The sequence below is a fragment of the Ylistrum balloti genome, unplaced genomic scaffold (assembly GCF_031769215.1).
Source record: "Ylistrum balloti isolate Yb309-2 unplaced genomic scaffold, AGI_CSIRO_Ybal_v1 Utg369564, whole genome shotgun sequence".
Taxonomy (NCBI): Eukaryota; Metazoa; Mollusca; class Bivalvia; order Pectinida; family Pectinidae; genus Ylistrum; species Ylistrum balloti.
In genome coordinates, this window is record NW_026781863.1 from 591,232 (window position 1) to 611,637 (window position 20,406).

The 20,406-nt window shown below is 36.1% G+C and overlaps 1 protein-coding gene across 6 annotated transcripts in view; it reads right to left on the reverse strand.

The window, feature by feature from the left end:
- The window catches only part of LOC132553731 (talin-1-like), a 119,971-nt gene that overhangs the window by 47,227 nt on the left and 52,338 nt on the right, over positions 1-20,406 (reverse strand). For 5 of the 6 annotated variants that reach the window (XM_060218392.1, XM_060218181.1, XM_060218110.1 and 2 more), the window contains exons 3-30: positions 20,227-20,324; positions 17,256-17,385; positions 16,906-17,055; positions 16,450-16,592; positions 15,906-16,033; positions 15,142-15,205; positions 14,748-14,852; positions 14,441-14,530; positions 14,245-14,310; positions 13,771-13,872; positions 13,418-13,494; positions 12,178-12,355; positions 9,450-9,590; positions 9,151-9,308; positions 8,825-8,984; positions 8,350-8,454; positions 7,776-7,943; positions 7,232-7,447; positions 6,847-6,960; positions 6,173-6,304; positions 5,775-5,903; positions 5,482-5,595; positions 5,065-5,178; positions 4,506-4,853; positions 3,891-4,118; positions 3,009-3,128; positions 2,214-2,385; positions 1,446-1,611 (exon numbers count right to left, since the gene is read on the reverse strand). In XM_060218392.1, the coding sequence (XP_060074375.1) occupies positions 1,446-1,611; positions 2,214-2,385; positions 3,009-3,128; positions 3,891-4,118; positions 4,506-4,853; positions 5,065-5,178; positions 5,482-5,595; positions 5,775-5,903; positions 6,173-6,304; positions 6,847-6,960; positions 7,232-7,447; positions 7,776-7,943; positions 8,350-8,454; positions 8,825-8,984; positions 9,151-9,308; positions 9,450-9,590; positions 12,178-12,355; positions 13,418-13,494; positions 13,771-13,872; positions 14,245-14,310; positions 14,441-14,530; positions 14,748-14,852; positions 15,142-15,205; positions 15,906-16,033; positions 16,450-16,592; positions 16,906-17,055; positions 17,256-17,385; positions 20,227-20,324 (3,916 nt within the window). The remainder of the gene's footprint in view (positions 1-1,445; positions 1,612-2,213; positions 2,386-3,008; positions 3,129-3,890; positions 4,119-4,505; positions 4,854-5,064; positions 5,179-5,481; positions 5,596-5,774; positions 5,904-6,172; positions 6,305-6,846; positions 6,961-7,231; positions 7,448-7,775; positions 7,944-8,349; positions 8,455-8,824; positions 8,985-9,150; positions 9,309-9,449; positions 9,591-12,177; positions 12,356-13,417; positions 13,495-13,770; positions 13,873-14,244; positions 14,311-14,440; positions 14,531-14,747; positions 14,853-15,141; positions 15,206-15,905; positions 16,034-16,449; positions 16,593-16,905; positions 17,056-17,255; positions 17,386-20,226; positions 20,325-20,406) is intronic. The other variant, XM_060218257.1, reaches the window with a different exon arrangement.

Consider the following 20,406-nt stretch of genomic DNA (forward strand, 5'->3'; position numbering starts at 1 on the left):
AACAATTTTACAAACTTCCTGTTAACCTAGCAGCCTACTGAGGAACAATTTTACAAACTTCCTGTTAACCTAGCAGCCTACTGAGGAACAATTTTACAAACTTCCTGTTAACCTAGTTGCCTGCTGAAGAACAATTTTACAAACTTCCTGTTAACCTAGTTGCCTGCTGAAGAACAATTTTACAAACTTCCTGTTAACCTAGCAGCCTACTGAGGAACAATTTTACAAACTTCCTGTTAACCTAGCAGCCTACTGAGGAACAATTTTACAAACTTCCTGTTAACCTAGTTGCCTGCTGAAGAACAATTTTACAAACTTCCTGTTAACCTAGTTGCCTGCTGAAGAACAATTTTACAAACTTCCTGTTAACCTAGCAGCCTACTGAGGAACAATTTTACAAACTTCCTGTTAACCTAGTTGCCTGCTGAAGAACAATTTTACAAACTTCCTGTTAACCTAGCTGCCTGCTGAAGAAAAATTTTACAAACTTCCTGTTAACCTAGCAGCCTACTGAAGAACAATTTTACAAACTTCCTGTTAACCTAGAAGCCTACTGCAGAACAATTTTACAAACTTCCTGTTAACCTAGCAGCCTACTGAGGAACAATTTTACAAACTTCCTGTTAACCTAGCAGCCTACTGAGGAACAATTTTACAAACTTCCTGTTAACCTAGTTGCCTGCTGAAGAACAATTTTACAAACTTCCTGTTAACCTAGTTGCCTGCTGAAGAACAATTTTACAAACTTCCTGTTAACCTAGCAGCCTACTGAGGAACAATTTTACAAACTTCCTGTTAACCTAGTTGCCTGCTGAAGAACAATTTTACAAACTTCCTGTTAACCTAGCTGCCTGCTGAAGAAAAATTTTACAAACTTCCTGTTAACCTAGCAGCCTACTGAAGAACAATTTTACAAACTTCCTGTTAACCTAGAAGCCTACTGCAGAACAATTTTACAAACTTCCTGTTAACCTAGCAGCCTGCTGAAGAACAATTTTACAAACTTCCTGTTAACCTAGCAGCCTACTGAGGAACAATTTTACAAACTTCCTGTTAACCTAGTTGCCTGCTGAAGAACAATTTTACAAACTTCCTGTTAACCTAGTTGCCTGCTGAAGAACAATTTTACAAACTTCCTGTTAACCTAGCAGCCTACTGAGGAACAATTTTACAAACTTCCTGTTAACCTAGTTGCCTGCTGAAGAACAATTTTACAAACTTCCTGTTAACCTAGCTGCCTGCTGAAGAAAAATTTTACAAACTTCCTGTTAACCTAGCAGCCTACTGAAGAACAATTTTACAAACTTCCTGTTAACCTAGAAGCCTACTGCAGAACAATTTTACAAACTTCCTGTTAACCTAGCAGCCTGCTGAAGAACAATTTTACAAACTTCCTGTTAACCTAGCTGCCTGCTGAAGAACAATTTTACAAACTTCTAATTTACCTGGCAGCCTGCTGAAGCAGATTCTTGGCATTAGGTGCATTAGGATCAGCGAGCACAGATTTGGCAGCAAGTAAAAGTTTACTTGAAACCATGGAAACACTCTTCAAACCTCCGACAATCTGTGACTGTGTTTCTGTGTCCTTGGATTTGCCAGCCATTGTTAGTCCTGCAAGTATACAAATATTTCCCTTAACTCACTGCAGCAGTTAAATCACTTAACTAGAAGTCTACAGTAAACTACAAAAGTCTACTAGTAGTCTACAGTAAACTACAAAAGTCTACTAGAAGTCTACAGTAAACTATAATAGTCTACTAGAAGTCTACAGTAAACTACAAAAGTCTACTAGTAGTCTACAGTAAACTACAAAAGTCTACTAGAAGTCTACAGTAAACTACAAAAGTCTACTAGTAGTCTACAGTAAACTACAATAGTCTACTAGTAGTCTACAGTAAACTACAAAAGTCTACTAGTAGTCTACAGTAAACTACAATAGTCTACTAGAAGTCTACAGTAAACTACAAAAGTCTACTAGTAGTCTACAGTAAACTACAATAGTCTACTATAAGTCTACAGTAAACTACAAAAGTCTACTGGTAGTCTACAGTAAACTACAATAGTCTATCAGATAAATACACTGCGTTTAATTTTAATGGAATTAAATACATTTTATTGGGAAATGATGAACAAGGACTGTAAAGTTTGGTGATCTATAGGAAGTAATACTTAATGACAGAGAAAGTGTAACCTGACCTTGAAGACGACCTTACCTGTCTGCACAAAGGTGTGGTAGGTGCTACTGTATCTGTTAGAAGAAGAGGCCAGTTCCTGAGCTGTATCACGGGACGCTGTGACAATGTCGCTTGCAGCTTGGTTCAGGTTCACAGCTGAATCGTTCATATCACACTGAACTTCTTGGAAAGTCTTAGTTGTAGTAGGGTACTGAAACATCCAAAGTCGTGAACATGATTGTAGTAAGAACTTCTGTATTAGGAGTTGGAGAACATATAGAGTTCTCCTTATATCTATTGAAATGCTGACACAAAACCAGAAAAGTCTGAATGTCTCTCCAAGGTGTGTAATTAGAATCAATGTTTGACAAATCTATACAGAGTAAACATGACCTTGACCTAGGAACATTATGACATAAAATCATTTCCAGCTATTGTTCTAGTTCTTATATAAAATCTGATATTGATCCTTAAATCTAGAGTATGTGACAGCTACTTAGTCCATGAACTGATAAAGTTTTACATTTGTGTTTAGTTTGAATCTCTTTTTTTTTTATTTTTGAAAGATGTTTAGTAACATAACTATTACTTAAATTTACTTTTTCTCACAACGCATGTGAAACTGGTTAAGTAAGACATTTAATTTCAATGAAATGAAATTAGGCAACAAATTAAAAATTAGAGCACACATTAGACATTATTAGTGGCTTGTGGTGAAAAAATCTACAGAATTTTTTAATAAACTTTTTAGAATTCAAGTGCAAATTAAGGACTGAAACTACCCATGTCATATCCATTTGTTCTATAATCAGAAAGTGTTTAATCTTGACCTACCTCTGATGTTGACAAGGCTTGACTCGACTCCATGATGTGTCGGACTGCATTGTCGACATCGCGTTGTCCAGGGAGACAACTTACACAATTATTGAGAGCATTTGATACTGCCTTTGCGACCTTCAAAAAAACATTTATCAGAATAAACAATTGCGGAAAATAAATCTTTTTTTTAAAAGAGACAGATAATCCCGAAGTTGAGATTCTTAGAAAGCTAAAAAAATATTTGGGATCAGAAATTGGTCTTTAAAAAAGAAAACCTTCTTTCCTGAAAAATGGGAAATTATGTACTGCTTTAAAATAAGAACACTTTAGAACAAACCCAGAAACATTTTTAGAGCATTGTAAAATTAATGGCTCTTCATTCAAATAAATCTGAAAAATTTGTTGTTTAAATACATGGTATCCTTATCATTACTGAAAACCTTTGTTTTATCTGTGATATCTTTGCCTGTGAGTAAGCCACATTCTATAAGAGATTCAGTAGAAACACCAACCCTAGGTCTGTAATAACTAAACACTTTCCTAATATCAATCACAACAGCATCAGTGTAGACTTTTTTATTCACTTAGTACCATCTACCAGTTTCACCCTTTACAGGCTTAATCAAAAACAAATTGTGATATTCATGAGGTTTTTATATTTTGCTATATATGCTGTCATTTAAAACAGCACGAAATTAAATATCCAGCAAATATCTTTAAAGTGAACAGAATCTAAGAGAATGTCCTTGCAATGGAAACAATGAACAACGTGCTTAATTTTATACCTGTGAAAATTTCAAACCCTGATAATCTGTAAAATATTAGACCAACAAAATTAAATAACTATGCATTAAACTCATACATGAGGTGGGCTTACTGGATAGTTATCCAACGTACCTGGTTGAGTCTAGTTTGGTTGTCAGGGTTGTCAGGATTATTAAGAGCTACTTTGGCTTCTTCCAGTAATCGTGTTGACTTATCTATCACGCCCCGTGCACTGTCAATGACTAGTAACTGTACTTGTCGGTCCTCTGTGGTGGCAGCCACACCTCGCGTGGCATCAGTCAACACACGCATCACATTAGCCGTGTCTCTTGCCGCTATTCCAACGTAATTGTCATTACCCTGTACAGGAGGAAACACATTCAAAATTTTTTGAAAACAATTCAGTCAGTCTTGATGGGAAGATAAAATGCTAGGTCATTATCTACAGTGTCTTTTCAAGGAAAGACGACTTTCCTTTTAGTAGGAAGTTTGATCTGGGTAGTGATGACTTGTTCAAAATAGATTTCAAAAATGGGTCATATATACTTATCAGAGTTTAATGACGTAGACTATATAGCAAAGAATGGATGAAGGTCAATCAATTTCAGTTTTTTCTATCAATTTGTGAAACTAACTGAGGACATATTCCATTAAGTACCATGTATTATTTTGTAGTTTGGCTTTTCATTATAAATCTCACTTCTTATTACACAACAACAGTATAAAATGTCTTCCCGGAAGTCATACCTGTGAGGCGGCTGTCAAAAGCTGTGCCATGGCTGATCCGACAGACTTGGACGTTGTTCCAAGTTTTTGTGCCGATGTTTCTGCAGTCTCCCCGGGTAGAGGAACAAGCCCACCAGATTCAGCAGCCTTTCGATACTCCTCTAGTTCCTTGTCCAGTGTGGCCAGATGGTCAAGAGCACTGTCCACCTCCAGTGAGCCATAGGCTTCCTGTGCCCTGGCTGCAGCTGTCCGAAGCTCAGCCAAAGCTGTGGACATAGCCTTACAGCTCTGGTTCATATTACGAGCTGAAGCCTGGTCACTGACAGTGGGTGCCGCTGCATTGGCTGAGGAGACCAGACCACTGGCAGGCTGTTATGTAAGGAGAAATTACTATCAAACTGTACAGTTTTTAATTACGTTATAAGATTATTTATCATATTTCAGTATGAATTTTCCATCATTGGATCATTTCATATGTCCAGCGTATGTACTACAGTTATAGAACTTTGATTTCTATGATCAAATTCTATGTTAAACTTATTGGTTTCTTCTTAATCCTGCCAAGCACTGTTAATTTTACCTGTATGAAATCCTGACTAGCGTTGATAAGGTTAAGTTGGGCGGAGGCACTGTCAGTATTTTTTACGGAGCCTTGAAATCCCTGAACAAGTCTGGGCAGCTGTTCATTGACCTCCTGCAGACATGAAATATCAGTAAAGAGTGAGTATCTAAATAGTAAAATAATTCTTTATTTACAATGAATGAAATAAAGAGTGATAGCATTCTCTAACATACTTCACAGAGCGATCCTTCAGTTACCAGGGCTGGGATAACTCTATTTCGCACATCTCATAGGGTTATCCCCTGACTGTGGTTTCAATGATGAACTAAGGGCTTAAAACATGATTTTAAATTAAAAGTGAGTATATTCAAATTAATGTCAATTTTGTACAATAGTACTGACTCTGATAATCTACATTTTGACCTTTGACCTTACCTTACAGGACTGTGTGAGCTGTTGCTCCGAGACGGTATTGGTGTTTGACTTGTTTGCGGATGTTGATGCGTTGATCAGCTGTGTCGCAGCTGTAGCAGCTTGCCTGGCAGCATGCTGAAAACAGGAATATTTCAACATTTCTGATTTATCTATGAATCACCAGTGAAGATAAGTACTGAAATATATATCAATGTGATTATGTCCATATCAATCAATTAAACTGGACTTAAAGGTTTTCTGTTTTTCCTTATTTGGTAAGACAATGATTAAGAAAATGAGAATGTAGTGCCTACCTCAAGTTTCATAACAATTCTTTTCTTCAGTGCATTGCTAGCAGCTACATTGGTGGCAGACCGTAAATCCTCAGCGGCCGTCTTCAGACCGTGCTGTTGCATAGCATCATTAGGGTTCGTGGCACATCCCTGTCATGAATAAATTTATACTTAAATTCTTGTCATGAAATCATTTAAGTATTAATATTTTTTTATAGTTTTAGTATTAAATATTTCCTTTTTCGTTAATCAATGAATTTTCTTAATTTCAAAAAGAAATCTGATTTAAAAATTTCTTGTTTTTGAAGAATTTTCAGAAATGACAGACAAGAATTCTGTTTGTGTAATCCTTGATTTCCATCTAATATATGAAAATGTTGAAAATATCTATGACCTATCAATGTTTTGTTATTCTATACCTTGGCAGCCTCTACCATCTTAGCTGTAGCATCGGCCAATGCTTTTGCTGCGGCCAGGAGTCGTTTCTGTGTATCAGTATCCGAATGTCCTTCAGCTTGTTCTCGTATAGCGTTCACCAGATTAGAAGTAGCCTGTAAAAGTACGATGTTGTGTTATAAAATTTTTTGATAGAATATACCAGGGGCAATGCAGAGTCATAGACCTAGGTCAGAGGTTAATGTGGAGAGTCATAGACCTGGGTCAGAGGTCAACATGGAGAGTCAAAGACCTGGGTCAGAGATCAATATTGAGAGTCATAGACCTGGGTTAGAGGTCAACATGGAGAGTCAAAGACCTAGGTCAGAGGTTAATGTGGAGATTCATAGACCTGGGTCAGAGGTCAATATGGAGAGTCAAAGACCTGGGTCAGAGATCAATATTGACAGTCATAGCCCTTTGTCAGAGGGCAATGTAGAGAGTCATAGACCTGGGTCAGAGGTCAAATATGGAGATGCATATGCATAATCACAGGTATCAAAATCTAGTGTTGATAATCACTTCAACTTTTAATGATCAATCATCAAAACTATGCTGCCAAAGTCCTGATATTACTAACATGCTGTAAACCAGTGTGATTTACTGTCAGTAATTTTAGTACTGGCCTATGTTACAGTATAGAAACTGCAGGACTTACCTGGGCTAGCTGTCGTGCTTGTTTCACCATTTCATGGGCATCTCCAACTGAACTAAAGAGGCGGTCAGTTACGGTCAGAATAGTATCCACGGCAACCTCATGGGAATCTGATGCCTGAAACAACCAAGACAGAATTGGTGTTGATGAATAACAAACAGATTTGATAGAGATGTAAGAGAAAACAGCTAAAATGTATGTGAGAACATGATTCAGATTTGACCCTCTTTCCTTATGTCTGATGTGTTGATGTCTAACAACCAAGAATTACAGAAGTCCAGATTTTCTCCCACAGTGTGAGGATTTACAGTCCTATATAAATAAGTTCAAGAGCAAGAAATTCAGGAGGCTTTTTCAGCCAAGCTGAGTAGTCCCGCCCACTGATTACCTGTGCTGGACCTGCTCCTTTTTTGATGTGTTCTAACATGTCAGTAAGCGCCTGAGTGACGGCTGTAGCCGCACCTCCCAGGTCTTGTAACAGCTTGTCCTCTTTACAGGCCTGCTGAGCAGCCTCCACGATCCCCTCCACAGAACGAGCCACCTGTTTGGCAGCATCTATGAGTTGCTCCTGACAAGCCGGACTGCTGATTGTAGGGGCCACCACCTGCAAGAAACAGTTAAGTAAGTGTTGCAGATTTTAAACCTTAACGATGGGTTGACTTTTGAAACTTTTACTATCAGTAATTAACACTTTTTCTATTTCTAAATATCCTTTACAGAGTCTGTTCCTATCATCCCTACAAATCAGTTTCTGGTTTCCAACATTAATCTTCTAAGACAACAAATCGTGGAACTTCTGATATCCTGCCTTTGAGCCAATGAGAGAAAAATAGGACTAACATACTATTAAAGGGTGAAATAGTTAGAACAATGAGAAACTTGTGTCATTTGATTGATTTAGTATTAATTCCTGTGGACACCATTGACCTTACCTTGGTACACGACACAAGTTGAGATGTGGCCAGGGCACAGCTTGTGGCAGAGCTGATCACCTTGTCCCTCTGAGCCTGGTCCTCTGTTGTACTTGCCACATTCTTGGCCTTTAGTACAAGCTGGGCAGTAGCATTGGCAACAGCCTTGGCCAAGGCCAAAAGGGTTTCCTAGCAACAAACATTGTCACAAGTTAAGCTGACAATCACTTACTGTAGTTATCCTATAATAGGCCAAGAAGTCAACTAGGAAATCAAAGTCATGGGGTGGGCTTATTGCAGGACAATAACATGGATTTGTGGTCTGAATAGAAATATATATGGGTGGTCTTATTACCAGGCACGGTTCACGACTGAGAAACAGGAAAGTAGGTAAAACACAGTCTAGTAACAAAGTCAATTCTGGCTAAAGACTTTACATTCATTGATAATATGGATTAAATTTCAACTCTGGACCAAACGGGGTTTTTATATTTTTGAAGTTACCAAAAAGTTACGTTACTTTCCAAATTTCACTCAATATTTCTTGTAATAATTATTTTAAACAACTGGCTGCTTGTGTAAGTATCAATGTTACCTGATAGTGTCTGTCCATGTCCAGGGCTGTCTCTCCAACACCTTGCATCACCTCCTGACTGGCTTCTCCCACGGTCTTGGCTGCCGTGATCAAGTTCTGTCTCGACTAGAAACAATAATCAAAATAAATTAAAAACATGTTAGGTGGATTTTCTGGTGAAGTCAAATCTTTAAAAATTAGAAAATATAGGTATGAAATTAATGTCCTTATTCTCATGCATATAAACATCATTGTTTGACAAACTTCTATAAATAGACACAATGAACTTGATACATAAACTCATCTGAGTTATTGTCATTAAATTCAACAAGATGATCTTTAAGTAACTTGACCACAATATTCAAATTATATGCTATAAACAAAAGGTAAATTCATTTTTTCTTGTTCTAAATCATAATCGTTTTTCTTGTTGTAAGACTACACTAAGACTGAGGATCTGTATTTTGTGTGTTGTGTAGAGAAATGAAACCCTTACATCCTTAGAGTTTGGTCCAGGTTGTGCAGCGTTTAGTAAATCAGTGAAGGCCCCTGCCAGTTGTTTAGCAGCATTAAGGAGTCTGTTCCTAGAATCATCATCATCCTGGAGAGCAGCAACCATGCGAACATCATGGCTGAAATCTCCCATGTTGGATGTACTGTACGAAAAAAGCAAATCCATGAATGTTTCAGCTTCTTTATATATGTCTTAAAAACACCTTAAAGTCTTGATTCAACTAAAATGATGTTTGGAATATTGAATCACTTTCAAATCTTTAACTTAACATTAACTGAAATCATAACTAATGAAATTTGCTGACTTACATCTGAGCGACAGCTGCACTGACATTGTCAGTATCTGGTTCGTCATCTCCGGCCGAAAGTGTCACAAGTTGGGCAGTGGCTGCGTTCATGGCGGCCAGCTGGGCGCTCACCTTTTGTCGTGACAGGTCCAACTGGTTCTGTCGCCATTTCTTAGATGCCTGAAACATGCAAAGTTATTCAAACTTATTACTTTAATCAACCTTATTAACTTTTTTTAAAAAATAAGAATTTTCTATGTTATTCAAGGCTTCACTGCCCTTTGTTTTTAAATGATAAAATACAACATGATGTATACTTACAGCATCATCTCCTAGGTGAGGGAGAGTCATACCGTTGTCAAGTGTCGACTCATCACGTCTGATGGACAACACTCCTTCATCAATAGAGGATATCAGAGCACGCTGTGAGGAGGTGAGTGAGAACTCATGTACCCCTTGACTCTGTGTATACCGAGAAAAAATATTAAAACCAAGAAAATAAACATCCAGAAAATCATTAGTTATTTTATGTTGACTTTTAATCACTAAAATAGGACTTTCGAAAGATAACAAGTTTCATAAAAAACTAGAAGAAAAAACAGAATAATTTGAATTTCTACCAAGCATGTTATTGATTATATACAAGATCCACAATGATAACCACAACGATTATAGAGTTATTATTTTTGAAAGTAAAGGGAACGATTTTCCACATTGATGTGAAAATACAAAAATAAATTTCAATTAGTTTATAATTATTATCAATATCATCATATCATCTATACTGTCTAATAGCCATCTTCATACAAGCATGAACTCCAGCATGCAGGTACACAGACAAACCACTAATCTTACTGAAATCAAAATAGGGTACTAAAATTAATTAGTATGCATTCTCTAATCAGTTCTGTATTACATACAGTACAATGACATTTTACCCAATTAATATTTCAGGATAAACTGGCTTGCTTTTTTCCCATATTCCAATTCCATAGCCCAAATACCACTCAGATTTTATCAAAGCCTTAATACTATTCTGATTTCATCATAGCCTAATTACCATTCTGATTTCATCATAGTCTAATTACCATTCTGATTTCATCATAGCTTAATTACCATTCTGATTTCATCATAGCCTAATTACCATTCTGATTTCATCATAGCCTAATTACCATTCTGATTTCATCATTGCCTAATTACCATTCTGATTTCATCATAGCCTAATTACCATTCTGATTTCATCATTGCCTAATTACCATTCTGATTTCATCATAGCCTAATTACCATTCTGATTTCATCATAGCCTAATTACCATTCTGATTTCATCATTGCCTAATTACCATTCTGATTTCATCATAGCCTAATTACCATTCTGATTTCATCATAGCCTAATTACCATTCTGATTTCATCATAGCCTAATTACCATTCTGATTTCATCATAGCCTAATTACCGTTCTGATTCATCATAGTCTAATTACCATTCTGATTTCATCATAGCCTAATTACCATTCTGATTTCATCATAGCCTAATTACCATTCTGATTTCATCATAGCCTAATTACCATTCTGATTTCATCATAGTCTATTACCATTCTGATTTCATCATAGCCTAATTACCATTCTGATTTCATCATAGTCTAATTACCATTCTGATTTCATCATAGCCTAATTACCATTCTGATTTCATTATAGCCTTAATGCATTCACTAAATTATTTAATCACACACCTGACAATGAAATCAAACACAAAAACATACAAAATGCATACCAATACAAATATTTCAACTTAATTTTATAGGTTAATACCTAATTATGCTGCAAACAAAATAAAAATTGCCATAAATAAATTCTATATAATATGACTCATTAGATTAAGTATCACTATTACAGGATTAGTAGTGGTAGGTATGGGAAGTTAAGCAGGAATTACCTACCTAGCTGTGTCTGTCACTCTAACTCGGATACAAATCATCACACAGTATGTACATATTGCTGTACAGTACTAAAACTTCTAAAACTAGTAGACTCTCTTATTCTTTTATTTTTCTCATTACACAGGACCTAGCTCAATCTGTGTTTTCCAATCTCAACTTTCATTATTCTTAAAACCCATTTAACTTTCTTCATTTATTCTTAATTTGCTTAAACTTCTTCTGATAAGTTCTCCAATTGTTCATCAAAATTCTTTAAACATTTTCCCCATAGAACCCATACTCTTCCCATTGATAATTCAAAAGCTTTACTTCCGCTCAGAATTACTTAGTTAATTTTCTACAGCCTTTTTCCACATATACATGTCCACCAAATGTATATATATGGGTTCCCTTTCCTCATCTGCACAGCCTCATCCCCTCCTAAAAGGCTTTAATTCCTCCACCATGCCTAGTCGTAATCTTGCCAAAAGCTATACTAGCTATCACTTTCCCCACTCCCATAGCTTAGCTACTCTTTGAAATTTCGGCCCTTTCTTCTCCACCATGAAAGCTCAGCTCCCTCTTCAAACCTCTGATCCTTCTCCTCCCCAAAAGCTCAACTCTCTTCAAAGGTCTGATCCTTCCCCTCCCCAAAAGCTCAACTCTCTCCCTAAAGGTCAGATCTTTCCCCTCCCCAAAAGCTCAACTCTCTCCCTAAAGGTCAGATCTTTCCCCTCCACAAAAGCTCAACTCTCTCCCTAAAGGTCTGATCCTTCCCCTCCACAAATGCTCAACTCTCTCCCTAAAGGTCAGATCTATCCCCTCCCCAAAAGCTCAACTCTCTCCCTAAAGGTCAGATCTTTCCCCTCCCCAAAAGCTCAACTCTCTCCCTAAAGGTCAGATCTTTCCCCTTCCCAAAAGCTCAACTCTCTTCCTAAAGGTCAGATCACTCCCCTCCCCAAAAGCTCAACTCTCTCCCTAAAGGTCTGATCCTTCCCCTCCACAAAAGCTCAACTCTCTCCCTAAAGGTCTGATCCTTCCCCTCCACAAAAGCTCAGCCTCCTTCCAAAGAGCCCAAGAGCTCAGCCTTATCTCCACTCTACATGTTTAGTAAGGAATACAAACTCAGTCACACCTGGTTGTGCTCATGCCTCACATGCATTGAGTTTGACACCTGACTCGACTGCATTGAGTCCATAGATCCTGAAGAAAAATTGGAGGGACCGACTCCTGACCTCATAACCCCTGGCATGGCAACGGACATGTGATCTGCATGGCTGACCTTCGCTTGGTTTTGTTTGATTATTGTCGCCCTATAAAACAAAAAATAGACTTAACAAGCTGTTTACAAAATGATGTTTTCTCTTTACAGCAAAAGGCAGGAAATATTGTAGGAAAATCAACCCCAACTTAAAAGGTTAGTGTAACCCTGTCCAGTAAAGTTTACCCAAACAGTTATTCCTTGTACCTAAAACATTACTGTAACCCTGTCCAGTAAAGTTTACCCAAACAGTTATTCCTTGTACCTAAAACGTTACTGTAACCCTGTCCAGTAAAGTTTACCAAAACAGTTATTCCTTGTACCTAAAACGTTACTGTAACCCTGTCCAGTAAAGTTTACCCAAACAGTTATTCCTTGTACCTAAAACGTTACTGTAACCCTGTCCAGTAAAGTTTACCCAAACAGTTATTCCTTGTACCTAAAACGTTACTGTAACCCTGTCCAGTAAAGTTTACCCAAACAGTTATTCCTTGTACCTAAAACGTTACTGTAACCCTGTCCAGTAAAGTTTACCCAAACAGTTATTCCTTGTACCTAAAACGTTACTGTAACCCTGTCCAGTAAAGTAAAGTACCTAAAACGTTACCCAAACAGTTATTCCTTGTACCTAAAACGTTACTGTAACCCTGTCCAGTAAAGTTTACCCAAACAGTTATTCCTTGTACCTAAAACATTACTGTAACCCTGTCCAGTAAAGTTTACCCAAACAGTTATTCCTTGTACCTAAAACGTTACTGTAACCCTGTCCAGTAAAGTTTACCCAAACAGTCCTTCCTTGTACCTAAAACGTTACTGTAACCCTGTCTAGTAAAGTCAACCCAAACAGTCCTTCCTTGTACCTAAAACGTTACTGTAACCCTGTCTAGTAAAGTCAACCCAAACAGTCCTTCCTTGTACCTAAAACGTTACTGTAACCCTGTCTAGTAAAGTCAACCCAAACAGTCATTCCTTGTACCTAAAACATTACTTTAACCCTGTCTAGTAAAGTCAACCCAAACAGTAATTCCAAGGTTACCGCTTGGAGAGAAAAAATTACAACTCATGTACAGCATGTGAAAATCAACATTACTTTTTTTTTCTCTTCTCAACTTACTGTCCAGGTGCAACATTATCCTCATACATAGGAGCTTCATCTGTCCCATCAATACCAAGGTGTTCTTTGGCTTTTTTCTGCAAGAAAGTTGATAGACAAGTAGAAGATTCAGATGGATTTAGATGTTTAAGTCCTATATCATATAGAATATCTGTAAGACAGCATGACCCACTTCATTCAGCTAAACGTTTTGTACAGATCATAACTAGAAATCAAACTCCAGGACATTCTCAAAACCTCTCAAACTGATTATACTATAACTTTTACTCAACAAAACCAGTCAGTATCTGTTTATTCTGACCCCTTGTCAAATTTGTTTTGTTGGGTGTTTGTTAACATAAGTAGCTACTTACTCGCTTCAGTATAATATCAATGTAACCAGCAATGAGTCGCGAAATTTGTTCTCCTTCCTGTGTTTGTACAGAGTAGTAGGCATCTGAATAATCACCGAAATCCTGTAATAAAGGGAGACAACTTTTGTCAGAATTTTCATATGATTTATATACGTTTTGAATATCAATAGTTTAAATACTTATGTATGGAAAACATCACGAAATCTTTAAAAATGAAGCAAGTGTATGAAAATAAAGTGAATCCTTCTGAAATGATTTATAACTTTCTTTTTTATTGTGAATTTCAAATCATAGGTGGTTTTTTTTTAATTAAAGGTTCAAACTTGTAAATATGTATGAATTAAACACCTGAGTTTACAAAAGGACTGGTGGTGTTACTAAAGTAGTGAAAATCTCTAATGTCTCCTAAGTTCTCAAACTAGATATAAATGATAACACTACATGTTATTCTGTAGAAAGACAAGAGGTACACACCAGCGTAAAACTGTTTGGAGATGCAGCCCAACGCCTCACTGTTGTCAGGGGCCAAGTCTTCATGATCTGAAAAAAGACAAAACCATGAAAATTACCCAAATTTAACCATTATTTCTCTTGAACGTAACAACACGACACCAGGCTACTTATTTTTCTCAGAATCCTGCATATATCTCGAAGATAGTCCAACGCTTACCTCTTTGGTTTTTTCGTCCATCCTGACGACGCTCTCCTTGGTGATCCCCAACAAACGTGGTGTTAGTTTATTCTTTCCCTGCATCTTTTCCTGTTAAATACAAATAAAGACACAAAGTCAATAACTGACCTACATTATCAAGATAAAGTCAATTTTACTTTCACATAACACCTATGGATATTTAAAGCCAGAAAGCCAGAAAAATTGGGATATCAATGACAATTAAATATTAAAAAAATGGTTTCTTTTTCTATTCAGTAAGCCAGTTTCTGTAGGACAAGACAGTGTCACACAAATTTGTAATTACCTTAACAAGGAAGAATGTGATACCGTAGGTCTTAAGGGCACGACACTGTTGAGTATATTTGGCTTTAGCTTCATATTCTGACAGACCAGTCCACTTCTTGTGTTCCTGAAGGTCAAATGTCTCAGGTTAACACAGGTTAACTGACAAAGTTTTCATCAGACACGTAGGTCATCATTGGCATTATCGTCTAATTTTTAATTATTTTCGAGTTGAAACAAACGGAAATACATCTGCAGTCCATCATGAAAGATCTGATAATTATTAATAAAATGAAACTTAATCTGGAGCTTCCACAATTTTTTTTACATCTTTTACAGTTTCGAGAGATGATATTTCATCCCATCACTCCCTACAAATGCTGATCATTTTATGTTACTCAATACATCATACTTACTGCGAAAATCTTTTTCTCTACACCTTTCAATTTACAATACTCCTTTGGTAGAAATTCTCTCAATCTGCAAATTAAGAAAGAAGGCAGAAATCAGTTTACTATTCATGTTTAAAAGGTCAAAACAACACATTTACATTAGATTTGAAAACCGCTTAGTCGCTATGGCAACTAGAAAATAAGTTCTTACAGGCACTTTGCCAAATATATTGTAGTGAACAGCACAATTTCAATGCCCTTTTTTGGTTTTTCATTTTCTTTTTTTTATAATGTTTTGTTTTATCAAATGCATATTGATAAATTGATTTGCTCTCTCAATACTGTCTCCTTGTCTTAATCATGTGAATGTTTGAATACATACATAGAAGTATAATATAACACATGAGTTTGACATAAAACAACATTTCATTATCAAGGAATTTTTTTTAATTTTGGTTTTCAGTCTTCCATCTATTATGGCTTTGTTATGTCAGTGTTAACCATTGGAAGCCAGATTTTGCTATCTCCATTTTGAGAAACTGAATATCAACTCATTGAACCGGAACCATGTACCCTAGTATGTATTGAAGGAAATCAGACTTTTCATTTTATTCTATTTTTATAGAAATATTATATCTTATTAGTTTATTTCAGAAGTTGAGAAACGTATCTAGTCTCACCAGTATGATTTAGCCAGTATACTTAAAGAAACCTGACTAGTAATTATATCCCATGTACACAAACAGAATATAAAACTTAGATACCGAACTTGATACTGCTGTACTTACTCAAAGAAGCCTGATTTGTGTTTGTTTTCTATATGGTTTCCAAACTGGATCTGACACTGTAAGCCAGCAAACTGTATTGCCTCTTCCTGAGCGACTGGATGGGTACCATCCAATATGGCATCCCGAGACTGAAATAGGATACATAAACCAGAATCAGTCTCTCTCTATCAGACTAAACACATTAAATAAAAAAAACAAAAGGAAGCAGATGGATTAGAGACTAAATATATACTGTATTTAATATAGTTCTTTTGTTAAATTACCTTAAATAATATGTTTTTACTATGAATTTCTAACTATTACTCAGATATCCGACATGTGGGTTGACAGGTGATTTGTAAGTGATAAATTTGATTATGTGAAATTCATTATGAAAAAGGTTGGAAAACAGAAAACAAAAAAGTGTAAATTATGAAATAAAATGGTAAATTGATAAATTTTATAATGTGACCAAGAACAATGGAAATTATATACAGCCTTGACAGACAGAGAATCTCTCAAGGGGAGATAATCAAATTGTCTCCCCTTATATTGACTGTTTTACCTGGACAAAAAGTAAATTCAGCTGTATAGGGTCTCTCTGGTCAACATTCTGATCAGAATAGAAATATTTCCGTCGTAATAAGAGTGTGTCTTCATCATTAACTCCCTGTTCTCTCAACGTCTTTGAATGATCTAACCATTCCACTGAAGAGAACAAGTAATTTGGTATTAAAATCAAACTAATAACAAAGTGATAATTGTGATAATAATATATTCACTACTGTGGAGATAAAAACACTATAATGATAAAAAACCATAACCTTTTTCCCTATCAGTAATATTTCCTCTGACTAAATCAAAATGAATTTTAGAATTCTACATTCAACATTAAAATTTCAAATTTAGCCGACACTTTACCAATCATCCCAAAAAAGTTTTTCTAATAATTTCTGCATTAGTTTATTTACGATGATATTCAAAAACAGTTAAGAATTTGTGATGTTCTAAGCCCTCTCACATTCATCATCTGTGTGTAGTTTTTTCCTCATTTCTTCCAATTTTTTCTGGTCTTTAGCAATGGATTTGTCACGCTTGATTGTCATAGTCTTTTCTTTCTCATCATCAGCAAGGTCACGCACAAGTGAGTATTCTTCATGGTTGGCAATTCCTGGAGTTTGAGATAAATAGAAGTGGTCACTTTATGGTGACGAACTGATGTTGCATTTGGCCTATGCAAATTTTGATTGTTAAAAGAACTGACCAATCAAATATTTGACATTTAAGACCATTTTTGATAGCCTATGTTAAGACAAGTACTAAAAAACATAATTTACTATGATAATAACAGATTCTAGAACTGTTACTGACCGATCCTCGTACAGATGGTAACCATGAGCTGACCGACAGTATGGCTGTCATCCACCTGTAGCTTTTTAGCGTTGCCTTCCAGAGTTTTGATCTGTAATATCCTCATTTTCTTTCTGTATTCTAGTAAATCCTGAAATGAGGAATTACTACATGTAGATACATCTCACCACATGTGTAAATATAGAGGTCAATTTCTGTTGTAAAACTATATCAGGTGCTGTGAATGGTCAATGAACAAAATATAACTTCATTAAAAAAAGACTAAAATCAACAGAATGTAACAAGAATAACCACAGAGCAGGTTCATACTGGCCTAAAAACAGGTCCAACAAAGGACAGGTCAATAAAGGACATGTTAACAAAGGGCAGGTCATTAAAGCACAGGTCAACAAAGGACAGGTCGACAAAGGGCAAGTCAACAAAGGACAGGTCAACAAAGGGCAGGTCAACAAAGGACAGGTCAGCAAAGGACAGGTCAACAAATGGCAGGTCAACAAAGGGCAGTCAACAAAGGGAATGCCAACAAAGGACAGGTCAATAAAGGGCAGGTCAACAAAGGGAAAGCCACCAAAGGACAGGTCAATAAAGGGCAGGTCAACAAAGGACAGGTCAACAAAGGGCAGGTCAACAAAGGACAGGTCAATAAAGGGCAGGTTAACAAAGGACAGGTCAACAAAGGACAATTCAACAAAGGGAATGCCAACAAAGGACAGTTCAACAAAGGACAGGTCAGGACTGGTCAATAAAGGGCAGGTCAATAAAGGACAGGTCAATAAAGGACAGGTCAACAAATGACAGGTCAATGGAAGATTGTACCCTGAACTTGAACAAGTCAATGAAGGACTTTATTCTGACCCTGAACAGGTCAATGAAGGACTTTATTCTGAACATGAACAGGTCAATGAAGGACTGTTGAAGCACTGTATTACAGTACATCAATTTGACATTCCATATATTGATACCTTAGTATTATATTCTATATAATAGTAAATTTACTGTTAGACCTCTTTACACTACTACAATGATCAAATATCAATCAGTTTCAGGCGATGTTTATACTTCAAATGAACTAAAAGACTGGCAATGTATTCAGGTCTGGATTTGAGAATTTTTATTAGAATCACAAGACCATCCTGTAGGAATCTCACTTCTGCAACACTTACGTGATCCCACATAGCTAACATCAAGTTAAAATTCTTAACATTTATTCATGTTTTTAAAAATTCTGTTTCAAAATGTTTCTTAAGCGTCAATTTAAAAAAAATGTTTATATTCAAAGTGCTTCTCATTAAAAGGACTATTTGTACCTCCTTCATGTGAAGAGCTTTTTCTGATTCACAGGAAGTGAACACATACTGGTTTAGCATTGCCCACACCCTTGTCTTTCTGAAACCTACACCACTAACATAGATAGCGGGGAAATACATTTATTTTACGAGAATCAAGGACAGCAAGGAAAATAGGGTCTAAAATATCCACACTAAAGAAGGAAGAAGGAAAGATGAAGAAAGTAAAATAAGATCAGGTTGAGCCAGTCCCTAGACACTTCAGTGTAAGGACTCTGAGGAATGATCAGAAAGTGTCTCATCAAAAATGCACTCCAGCTGCATGATCTTATTACAAGATCTCCATTTCCTAGTGTCAAAGGTCAAAAGGTCACATGAAACAAAGGTCTATGATTCTTTGGATTAAAGGTCTCCTTCTGCATACGATTCAGGATTTTGTAGTGAATATACTTCCTCTATGTTCAAGTATGTTCAAGGAAGTTTTTTTTTATAAAACAAACTCAATATCTGATAACATACAAGTTAACAGTGATGATCTAGTCAGTACCATTCACAGGGGAAATCATGAAATTCAGTGAAATTATCAGAAAAAATCATATTTAACATACATATTTTCATGAGTGGGAAACTAGTTTTGAATTTTCATTCTTTGCACTTAATAAGCTTATAGAGCACTTAGCAATGATAGAGCTGAAGTCTCTTCTATCTTAAGGATTTTTTTTAAGAAAAATGCTCTATGTAGCCATTGGTATATGACATGGTAACCCTTAGACTGATGTATTTAACTGCCACTCTAACACCACTTGTAGCAGTGACATGGTCAGACACCAACATTAACGGTGTCCTTTTCCTAGCCCTGCAAGACGTAAGGATACAGCGGTGTCAGTTTCTATATCAAGAAAACCTGATAACACTAACCCTCTTAAAACCTTAAACACATTCTTCTTGTCGAGATCATATGTCTCTATCAAGCCATTGGATATCTTATTTCAGTATTAATGCATTGTCAGGCGACAAAGCCTGTACAGTGCTAGACGTTTATCAGGACACATTAGGACAAGAACTATGTGCATACTCTAAGAAAAATCATTTTTAAATTTTGAAATATTGAAAAATCCAATTAATAACAATACCTTTAATTGCTTTATCAGTTTAGAATGAAATTTTTAATTAGAAATAAAACAAAGAGACCTTGTTACATATTGTAATTCAACAGGTACAAGAAAATGGAACTGTTACTTAGTTGTTAATTAGTTACAAATTTAGGAGGTCGAAATATTTTCCTTGTAAAACTCAGGAACATTATAACAAGGGAAACAACCTCGTTATATCAAATCTTATCCTCAGAAACAATACTACAAGGAAATCTAAACCTCAGGAACATTATAACAAGGGAGACAACCTCAGTATATAAAATTTTAACCTCAGGAACTCTTTTCCAAGGGAGGAAACCTAACGTATTATTGATTACATCACAAATGTATTCGAAACGATCAATGTTGAAGTAATATCGTGGTAAGGAAGTTCTGTGAAAGGGAGATAAGTAATTGAAATTATTTTTTTCTTCTCAAGTTTCTCAATATAATTAGCTTTATAAATACTGGATCATTATTTTGAGGGAGGTAACTAATAAATCTTCCTGCAAATGAACCATAAAGTGCAGTATAAAAAGGGAGATAACCTACCCCATTTCTCAGTAAGTAGTAATCTAATGCTCGTCCTGACTCTAGCCACACCCCTTTCTTGGGGTCGTCATCCTTAAGGAACAATCCATAGTCTCCAGCTGTAAAAGATAAACATTATATTTAAAAATCAACAACTTTGTCATCGTAATCACAAAAATTGACATTACATCAAGGAACTGA